Source organism: Sarcophilus harrisii, chromosome X (assembly GCF_902635505.1).
Source record: "Sarcophilus harrisii chromosome X, mSarHar1.11, whole genome shotgun sequence".
NCBI lineage: Eukaryota > Metazoa > Chordata > Mammalia > Dasyuromorphia > Dasyuridae > Sarcophilus > Sarcophilus harrisii.
This window is the reverse complement of record NC_045432.1, coordinates 9,519,128-9,530,398: the sequence shown is the minus strand read 5'-3', so window position 1 is coordinate 9,530,398 and position 11,271 is coordinate 9,519,128. Positions and strand designations below refer to the sequence as shown.

The 11,271-nt window shown below is 42.6% G+C and overlaps 1 protein-coding gene across 7 annotated transcripts in view; it reads right to left on the bottom strand.

Annotated features, from left to right (window-relative positions):
* Positions 1–1,976: 1,976 nt before the first annotated feature.
* Positions 1,977–11,271, bottom strand: part of ARHGEF9 (Cdc42 guanine nucleotide exchange factor 9) — a 240,944-nt gene continuing 231,649 nt past the window's right edge. For all 7 annotated transcript variants that reach the window (XM_031944668.1, XM_031944669.1, XM_031944670.1 and 4 more), the window contains one exon: positions 1,977–2,671. In XM_031944668.1, coding sequence (XP_031800528.1) covers positions 2,490–2,671 — 182 coding nt within the window. In that variant the 3' untranslated portion in view covers positions 1,977–2,489. The remainder of the gene's footprint in view (positions 2,672–11,271) is intronic.

Genomic DNA, 11,271 nt, shown 5'->3' with positions numbered 1-11,271 from the left:
ACAAGGCTGCCTCCTTAAGGGGATACGAAAACTGGCAACCCCTCTTTTTTACGCTAATCCCCCCCCCCCTCCTTCCTCAGTGGCTAGCCTTCTGCTTTGGCCCAATCTGGCTTGGTTGTGTCTACACCAAGTAGCTGAGGATCTGCCAAACTATGCTCTCCAGGGGCACTCTCAGGAAGGAAGATGGCAGGCTCTGATTGATTGTGGGTGGCCTGGTCAGGCTCAGCTACCGTCAGGATGTGAACCAGAGCTATGACAAGCATCCACTTCACCAAAAAAATACTCTATTCTTGCTCTTTCAAGGCACAGAACAGCTGAACCAGGGAAGCTCTGCCAGCCCTAACTTGGCTATTGTGTAGCAGGCTAATTCCTGGTTCAAATCCTGATTAGCAATTGTGATTGTGTGACCTTTGGCACTCTCTGGGCTTCAGTTTCCCCCTCTGTAAAACGCAGAAGGGAGAGGGACAATTAAGATTCACTCCAGATCAAAACCTCATGTTTCCCTCTTAGCCACCATGGAGCTTGGGAAACTTCCTTCTCAGCCTTGGTAACACCAGCTTGTGGTGCGGTCTTCCCACTTCCCACCATCTTGACTACTGACTTACAATGTCCTGCTGCATTCCCAGTGGGGAAACTATGGCAAGAGAACCTGGGTCCTCCCAAACTGAAAGAACTCTACAAATGAAGCCAAGTAGGCATCTGTTCCTGACCTCCCAGACCAGCATAGACTGTGGACTTCCTCTTCCTCTGCCCCAGAATCTAATAAGACCCTTCCTGTTCTCTCTCCTCCTCCACCAACTAGATTGGAAGTTCCCCGAGGACACGGACCAGATCTTATTTGCCTCGGTTTTCCTGAATGCTCAGCACAGGCTTGTGCACACAGGTACTCAGTAAAGACTCGCTAGGTTAGCAAATGGAAACTTCCTGAAAGAGAAAGGGATATTGGTGGGACAGAGAAAAGGAAAGGGAAATAAAATAGAGGGAGAGAGGAGAGGAGAGAGCAGGCTGAGAGAAGGAAAAAGGGAAGGAAAAAAAAATGAGGGAAGGGAAAGAGGGAGGAGGTGTACCTTTGCAGCTCCTCTCCCTCCAGATGGGTTATGGCAACCAATTTGCTTTGGCCAAGGCCTCTACTCGTAGTCCAGAGAGGTTTCTGATCTTTCTCAAGTGGCAACTTTTCATCTCAGGCCCTTCCCAGGACAGTGAGCATCAGGCTAGATGCCTAGAAGTCACTAGTTGTCCCTGCCCAGTGGGTAACCAGGGTAGCCCCTCAAAGGGCCTCGAGCTGCCCCCCCCACAGCCCACAAATGGGGGGAAATCACAGCTGGACCCTTTCCTCAGTCTAACAGCAGACATCAGCCTTCTTAACTAGGCTGAAGGAGGAGCTGAAGCCACACAATCCAATAGCCATACCCTGGAGGGCAAAGCCTAGAAACCTTATAGAAAAAAGATCCTGCACTCGGTAGGACTGGAAAATAGCCTACAACCAAACCAGTTTGCCCAAAGAAGAAGACAAGGCCCTAAGGAGGACTGACCCCACCCCATTCCCCAGTACCTTCTCCATCTGCAACATCCTGGGGTCACCCAGCAAGCCCAGAGAGGGGAATCAAAGATGCACAGAAGCCAATTTGATAGGAAGCATCTCCCAGATCAGAAAACCCTGATGTTCCCCCAGTTTTGGTGGGACAACCCTCCCCCCTCCCCCCAAACACATAGAAAATAGTAAAAGCAATAGAAATACTTAGTGGAATGCAACAGGGCACAATAGAGCACATCCTGACTAGCACAATTGAGAACAGAGGATGCTGGGAGAAATGTTGTTTGGGGGGTGGGTGAGTCTTCAGAAATATTGGCCAGAGGCAGAGGGAGAAGGAAAGGGGTTGACCCCCGCCCCCCACGCTTTCCGGTTCAAAAGACAAATTAAAGGTGAGAAGGGGGGGAGACTATCCAACCCCATCCCCTAAACCCAACTACAGCAAAGAAAATCATCATCATTTATGTCTTTAAAAAAATCAAAACACAAGAACATTCATGATTGTAAAAGACAGATCAGTGAATTAACCACAGGGTAACCAGAAAGTCATTTGGGGGACACAAGAAAAGGCAAGGTGTTTTTTTTTTTGTTGTTGTTGTTTGTTTTTTGTTTTTTGAAGTTAAAGGAAGAGAGTGAGAGAACAGAAAAAAAGGCAAGGTGGGATCACATGGTTAGAAATCATTGGTACATCTTCCTATCTACTAACAGGTTTTCTTGTTCCCCCAAAGATGGGAAAACTCATTTTTGGTCCTTCGGTACATCTTTCTCTCTCTCTCACTCTCTCTATCTCGCTCTCTCCATATATACATACGCAGGGGGTGAGTGTGTGTGTGTGTGTGTGTGTGTGTGTGTGTATGTATGCATGTAAATATTAATTGCAACAATGCTTCTCCGAAAAAAGGTCCAACTAGAAATATAATTTTATTTATTCTTAAAATCTGACATTTCTCACTGGACGCTATTTTTTAAAGGGAGTTAACCTGCTGAAGTTTTGCCAGAAGGGCGACTGGCTTCGCTTGGGCTCTGAGAACTCGAAGACCTGGGACTGAGTGATGCCATCCGTCACCAAGTACTGTCCCTGATTCACAGGGTCCTGGGGTGGTGGGTAAGCTGGAGGGACAGCCCGGGAGTAGTTGGCACCTAGAAAGAGGAAAAAAAGGGGGAGGGGAAAACAGCAAGTCAATTTAATCCTCCCCTACCCATAGTTTCCCCCGCCCCCCTACAGTAGAGTGTCTTAGAAGATCACAATGCTGTCCTAATCACTCAACTGGAGACTTGATGTAATTCAAAGTGAGAACTCGGGTGTAAGTGGCCTTTTTTGGCCTTCAATTTAGCTCCATAAAATGTTAGAATTGGGAAGGGACCTGAGAGACCATCTAGCATGCCTACCTCTTTTACAGAAGAGTAAAGTGAGGCCGCGAGGAAAGTGACTCGCCCTAGATCACAGAGCTAGTGAACAGCAGTGTCTCATCTCCAATCTTTGTCATCTTGGGGTAGCGCAGTGCCCGGCACATAGTAAACACTAAATAAATGCATATTCCCTCCTTCCCCTAAGGAGGGGGAAAACACTTTCAGGTGAGACAACTGAGGCCCAGAGCAAAGAGAAGACATATGGTGAGTTGATAAAATGGCCAAATGTGTCTTCCAGCTCATTCTGAGGCTCTCTATAATGGACTACACTCGTTTCCAGAGAATCCGTCCAAGTTACGACGGCCAAGGAACAAATCATGGCAGAGGGATAAAAATACTTGGCTTGTAATCAGAGGGTCCGGGTTCAAATACTAGAACTAACATTGAGCAAGTCACTTTTTCTCCAGGCTTGTTTGCCTCTTTATAAAATGAGAGGGTTAGACTAATTGTTTTATGAAGTTCCTACCAGCTCAAGATCTAGGATTAATAAATATTTATTAAATACCCACTATGTGCCTGGCACTGTGTTAAATGCTGGGGATACAAAAAAAGGCAGAAGACAGTTACCGTCTGCCCTCAAGGAGCTTATAATCTAATGGGGGAGACAACAGACAACAAACAAATTTACAAGAAAGCTATGTACATTACAAATCGGCAATAGTGAACAGAAGGAAGAGGCTGCAATTCCAAAGGACTGCTTCCTGTAGAATTTTATCCTGTGATTGAAATCCTGTGAGATTTTAATTGGAACTTAAAGGAAGCCAGGATGGTCAGCTGCCAGTACAGGAGAGTGAACATTCCAGACATAGGGGATCACCACCGAGAGTGCCTGGAGTCAAAAGATGGAGGATCTCGTTCCTGGAACAGCCAATCGATCAGTGTCACTGGATCTTGGGGGATCTGGGCAAGTCATTTTCTTTCTCTGGACCTTAGTTTCCTACTCTGTAAAATTATAGGGGGTGGGGGTGGCGCGAAGGAGGAGACAAATTTTGAAAAGGAACCATCACAAAGAGACAGCAGAGCATCTTCAAGAACAGCCCGTGACACACAATTTTCTTTTTTGAGAAGGCAAGAGCAGGAAAATGCTGGTAGACATTAGCTTAGAGTTTATCAGAAGACTTGACAAAATTTCTTGTGAAGAAAGGAGAGCTTAAGGCTACGTATACTTGGGTAGACTCCGAACTGCTCAATGGCTGGATCCAAAGATGAATCATTAATGGTCTGATGCCAACTTGAAGTAAGGTCCCTCTAGTGCAGGGTCCTATGTCCTTGACTGTTCTCCATGACATTTTTACAAGTGACTTAAAGGCATGCGCGGCAGACTGATCAGATCTGTAGACAGCTCAAAGCTGGGAGGGAGAGCTAACATGCTAGAGTTGAATCTAATCAGGTGAAATTAAACAGGAATAAATGTAGTCTCATGGTTCAGTTTGAAAAATCAACATCACAAGCACGAGATGGGGGAGATAAAGCTAGACAACACTTGATTTGAAAAAGACCTGGGGATTTTAGTGGACTGCAAGCTTAATGAGTCACTGGTGTGATATGGCAGTTGAAAAAGCTAATGCAGTTAGGTACAGATCAATGGAGGCAATAATCCCGCTTTACTCAACTGACTGTGTATCTGACCAAATATGGAGAACTGTGTTCAATACTGGGCCCTGCATTTCTGGAAAAATGAAATAAAAATGTGGAATTAGCCACAAGAGGCCAACCAGGATGGGGAAAATGGCCTCAGGCTCCTACCACATGAAGACTATTGAAAACATGGGAAGGAATGATTGGCAGGGGACCTGGTAGCTGTGCTCAATTACTGGGAAAGATGAGAGGTGAGAGGACTAGATTAGTTCTGCTTGGTGCCAAAGACCACAGCTAGGGGCAATGAGTGCGAGAGTCATACAGGCAAACTGAGGCTTAATGTAAGGGAAGACTTTTTTTTTTTAAATGTATTATTATTTCAAAATCTGAACTTAAGAAATAAAAAAAGCATTTTCATAACAGAATAGAAGAGGCTTGAAACTACAAATCAATTATGTACAAGTTGCTTTTCCTTTTACATATATAATAAAGTTATGACATAACTTTCTTTCTCCCTACCCCCACCCTACTTTGTGCTAGAGACGACTACCATTAGACAGAAACATCTACATATGTAAATCCATTCTATACATCCTTCTATTTATCAGTTCTTTCTCTGGATGCAAATAGCATCTTCCTTCATAGGTCTCGTTAGTTAATTTGGCTATTTATAATAGTTAAAATGACTTGATTTCTCAAAGGTGTTCTTAAGACAATATTGACGTTCCTATGTGCAATGTTCTCTTGGTTCTGCTCATTTTGCTTTTCATTATTTCATGCAAGTCTTTGCATGTTTTTGTACAAGCTCATCATGTTATAGCATAAGTAGTATTTCATCGTGATCAAATACCACGATTTTTTAAGCCATTCCCCAATTGATGGGCATCCCCTCAATTTCTAGGACTTTGCCACAACAAAGACAGCTGCTAGAAATATTTTATAACATATAGGTTCTTTTCCTCTTTCCCTAATCATCTTGGGAAACAGAGGTAATAGTGGTATTGCCGAGTCAAAGGATAATGGGAGGCTTTACAATTTCTTAAGCAAAATTCTAGATTGCTCTGCTTTTATTTTTGGATCAGCTCACAATTTCAATAGTGAATTAGTGTCCCCTCTAACATTTCCCTTTTCCTCTCTTGTCACTTTAGACGATCTGATAGATGTCAAGGCTGCTTTAATTTGCATTTCTTTCATTAATAATGATTTGGAGCATTTTTTCTATGATTGCAAATTGTTGTGATTTCACCAGAAAACTGCTTTTCATATCCTCTGACCACTTATCACTTGGCGAAGGATTTCAATATTCTAATTATTTAAAATGGCTACCTTTGTGGCTAGAGGATTTGCTAAGTGCCATGCTAAATTAGGCAACTGACTTGGCACTTTGTAAGGATTCCAACATACCTTGATAGGCAGTGGGTTATACCTTATAAGAATACTCCAAGGAGAGGTCAAATGATCGCCTGTTCGTTATGTAAAGTAAAGGGGCTTGTTGCTCTTGGTTGGATTAGGTGATTCCTTCTCAGTTCTGAGAACCAAGATTTCTTTAAGATGCAACATTACAAGAGGCCACTAGGTGGCGCAGTACATAGAGCACCAGCCCTGAAGTCAGGAGGAACTGAGTTCAAATTTGACTGCAGATACTTAACACTTCCTAGCTGTGTCACTCCTAGGAGTATGGATGTGTCTCAGTGTGTGTGCGTGTGTGTGTGTGTGTGTGCGTGTATTGTTTTTCAGTGTGTCCAACTCTTTGTGACTCCATGGATGATATCCTTCTCTAGTGGATTAAGACAAATATAGGATAAGTGACTTAGCCAGGGTCACACAGCTAGAAAGTATCTGAAGCTAAATTTTAACTCAGGTTTTTCTGGCTCCAGTTCCAGTGCTCTATCTACCGCAGCATCATTGAGCTGCCACACACAAACACGTATGTATATATGTATACACACACACACACACACACACACATATATAGTACTGATACCTTACATTACAGTTATTTCTCATCCCTACTTTTGAACCCTCCACACCCACTTGTGAAAAAAAGATAAACATGAAAATAAAATACAGTCAAATAAAAACCATTAAGCTAAAGCACATCTGCCCTAATAACTAACTCTTTTCTCCAGGACTTTAGCTGGTTTGTCCATTACAAAAGTACAGAATCACCAAAATTCATTGTTCATCTGCTCCAATCTAAACATCGAGGAAATCCCTATTATAACATACCCTATAACACATTATAATGGCTCATCCATTACTCAGACTTCACCTTTCTTTTGATGCTCTTTTAATTGGCATTTTGGTATATTGTTTTCTTGGTTCTGATTATTTTCTCTCTGCATCAGTTCATGTAAATCTTACTTTGCTTTTCTGAATTCCTCCCATTCATCATTTCAGATTGCACAATGATATTTTATTATATACACATGCTACAGGGCTTTTCAGCTATTCCACAAACGAGAGGTTCTAACTGTTGTTTTACCACACACAGAGTATTTTATTATATATTGAATCTTTGTTTATTGTATATTGTTTATTACATATTGAATATATATTATACATAGTTATATATAATATAGTTTTATATCTATTGTTTATTATATATTGAATCTTTGTTTCTTTGTTGAATCTTTGTTTCTGACTTCCTCCACTTTGTGCCCAGTAGTGGGATTGTAAAGCCAAAGAATATGGACAGTTTAGTGACTTTTCTTTCCTCATTCAAAACTGAAACTCAGAATGGTCACACTACTTCCTATCTCCACTAAGAGGGCATCATTGTACCTATGGCTCTCTAGATCCAGCCCCTGCAGCAGTGACTAGTTCTATCTTTTGTTTATCTTTACCAATTGGCATACTGGGAAGTAGACGCTGAGTTGCTTGTATTTCTTTCTTTTACTAGGGGTGATCCGGTGCATATTTTCACGGAATCACTTAGAGTTTACAAATCTTCCTTTGAAAATTATTCATATCCTTCAACTCTTTTATCTTCTAGGAAATGGCTTTTGGTGTTTTTGTCTGTGTCAATTCCCTGCATATTAAGGATATCAGACTTTAATCAGATATGATTACTACAAAGCATTTCCTCCATTAAACCACTTCTCTGCTTAATCTGTCTTTATTGATTTTATTCATGCAAAAGCTTTTCAATTTTATGTAGCCACAAAAGTCTATTAATCTTTTATGTGTATCTCTGTCCCTTGTTCAGCTAAGAATTCTCCCCCATCACCTGCATGTGCCAAAATGTTTGTGGCGGCCCTTTTTGTAGTGGCCAGAAACTGGGAATTGAAGGGATGCCCATCCATTGGAGAATGGCTGAATAAATTGTGCTATGTGAATGTTATGAAATATTATTGTTCTGTGAGAAATGACCAACATTTGAATACAGAGAGGCCTGGAGAGACTGACAGGAACTGATGCTGAATGAAATGAGCAGAACCAGGAGATCATTATACACTTCAACAATGATACTGTATGAGGAAAAGTTGGAACAGAAGTGAGTGCAAGGGACAATGTAGCAAAAATTACCCAGGCAGATGTTCTGTCAATAAAAAGCTATTAAAAAAAAAAAAAAGAAGAATTCTTCCCCATCCCCTACTTCAACCCCAGCTATAGTTATGAAAGGTATTTGATTTTGTTCTTTTCTATTTTTTTTTATGGTATATCCTTTATATTCAGGTCCCATATCCATTTTGAGTTCATTGTGGTATATGGTACAAATGCTGATCTAAGTCTAATTTTTGCCAAATTGCTTTCTAGTTTTCCCAACGGTTCTTTTTAAAAAAGGGACCCTTTGTAGGGGTACTTTGTATTCCACATTTATCAAACACTGGACAATTTCTTTTTCTTTTTTTTTTTTTTTTTTTTTTTTTTTTTGTTACTTGCTTTTCGGGTCAGGTTCTTTGATCTACTTTTCTTTTTTTTTTTTTTTAAATGGATACTGTCCTCATATATGAGCTTTGAAGAAAATAAGAGATTCTAAGGGGACAATAAGGAGAAACTGAGTATTTTAAGCAGGGAAATGACTCAGCTAAAATTAGGTGCTCTGAGAGTATCATTTTGGCAGAAGTGTGTGAGATGGGCTGGAGGAGACATGAGATAGGAAGCCCAATTAGGAGGCTGTTGTAATGCTCTAGGCAAAAGGGCGTGAAAGCCTGTAAGCTCAACAGTGGTAGCTTTGTAAATGAGGGTTCAGATATGAGAAATGTTTCAAGGTAGAATTGACATGACATGTCAACTTAATGGATATCACTGGGTGAGGGGGTTTCAAGATTCAAGGATGACTTTGGGCTCATGAATCTTGAGTGATTAAAATGCTGAATTAAAATGCTAAAATGCTGGTGGTGCCCTTGATGGAAACAGAGAAAGTTAAAAAAAAAAAAAGGGGGGGGGGATGGTTTTTTTGGGAGAGAGAACAACTTCTATTTTGGACATGTTGAGTCTGAAATGTCTATGGAATTCCAATTGGAAACGTCCAATACAGTGGGTGACTCAGGACTGGAGCTCAGAGATTAGGGTTGGATATACAGATCAGTTATTTAGATAGAGGTGAGAAACAGAGAGAGAGAGAGGGAAGGGGAGAGGGATAGAGAGACGGAAGGGGACAGGGAGAGGGAGAAGGAGAGAGAGAGGGAGTGTGGGGGGGGGGAGAGAAGGAAGAGGAAGAGAGAAAGGGAAAGGGAAAGGGAGGGGAGAAGAGGAGAGAATTCAGGAGAGAAAAGAGGAGAGAGTTTGGGAGAGGAGACAGAGACAGGGATTCCCCAAATGAAAGTAAGGAGGGACCAGACAAATGGGAAAAGATCCAAGAGTGTACAGTGACATGACAACCCTGAGAGAAGACAATATCCAGGAGGAGAGAGAGTGGCCAACAATGTCAGCTGCTGCACAGAGGTCAAGAAAGGTAAGTACTGGGGCTCTGGCCCCAGAGATTAAGAGGTCAGTAATTCTAGGGGCAGTTTCAGGCCAGATTGTGTCAGGGAAAGCATCACAGCAAGTCAAAGCTGGACGTGATACAGAGAACGCCTGTTAGATCCTGGAATCCATTTCTCTCCAGGGAATGCAAGGGATCTGTCCAAGGTATCACAGGGAAGAGTAGTTTATCATGCCTGATGAACAGGGAGGGGTGGAGTCACTCACAGTGACAGACACAATGGCTGCTAGAGTCGGATCAGACTCCATCTTCATTTTACACATAAGTTAGCTTGGGCTCAGAGAGGGTAAGGCCTTTATCTGAGGTCACACAGCCAAGATGTGATAGATTCAAGGTTTGATCCCAAGGTCTCTGAGCATTCCAAATGCTGCCACACAGGTGCTGACTTCTATACTGGCTACTTCTCCTCATCCAGGCCTATTTAGGCTGGCCTTGGGAAGCCGTCTGTCCCTAGGAGCATCCATGATGCAATTCTAACCTGACAGAAGCTGCCAGAACTTGGGCTGCACTGGTATAAAGGACCCCGGCACAATCAAGAAGCATGGCTCAAACACAGACCTTGTGCCAACTAGTACAATAGCAGTTTATTCTCTTGTCTTTATCCCAAAACTGCCCCAGATACTTTTGTGGGAATGGGGGTCTGATCTAAAAACCTTGGCTGTCCCCTCAGCATTCCCATCTCCTCCCAAGCACCCAGCATAGTGAGCACAGTAGATGCCTAACCAATTTTCACGAAATTGCCTGAAAGCATTTCTTTCCTTGGTTAGGGACAATACTGTTAGGACCAAGGATTTCAAAGCAAAAGACTTTCCCTTTAAATTCAAGGGCACTGGACAATACCAGCCTCCATCAGACTGTGAGATCCTTGAGGGCAGTGCCTGCTTTTTGCTTTTTTTTCTTGTATCCCCAGCTCTTAGCTGGGTTTATAGTAGGTGTTTCACAAATGGTAACTGACTGCATTTCTCAAGTTCCTGATAATCACAGCATTTTCTTCACAATCACCAAGGAGGTATGACATATACATGTTACATATGTGTATTATGCATGTATATGGGGGGGAGGTGGGAGAAGGTAGTGATGTTTCATCGATCTAAGAAACTCATAGCAAGAAAACTCCTTGTTCCAATGCAGATTGGTGGCGACTCTACAATTTCGAGTCTTGAGAGCTGTCCAAGGTACCAAGAGGTCCCCTTCTTGGGTAAATGACTTGGCCCACATCATACAACCAGGATGGTCCACAGGTGAACTTGAACCCAGGGTCTTCTTGACTTAATGTCCATTACACCACATGTTCTAGGTATTATTACAGCGGGAAGGATAGGGAACTTGATGCTTGACGATCTCCCCACTCCCACTGTAGATGCAATCACAGAATGGGGCAGGTACAAAGGCATCACCTACTCACTGATACTCCTTTACAAAGTATAAAGAAGGTTACCTGATGAAAACTGAAGGGGTAGATTGCCAATATCTGGCTAAAGCTTAGCCATGCCACTGGCAGGTCACTAAAAAGCAAGTTTGCCACCCTTGAGTAATCAGGGCACAGTTAAGGCAGAAAACGTCTTTGGGGAGTGTAACTCCTGTGTCTATACCACACTGTATTGGGGGGAGGGAATTTCTTTTCCTCTCCCTCGCTGGATGTGGCAAGCCAATGGAAATGATTACGAGGAGTGGGACCCTTGGAAGCAGAGAAGAGAACAAGCTATAGATTCGAGAGAATTACTGTGGGCATTTGGGAGTAGAGCTGCGGAAAGCAGGGGACCCAGAGGGCTCATATAAGCAAACTACCCAGGAGACACCGAACCTAGGAGGCAGCAGAGTG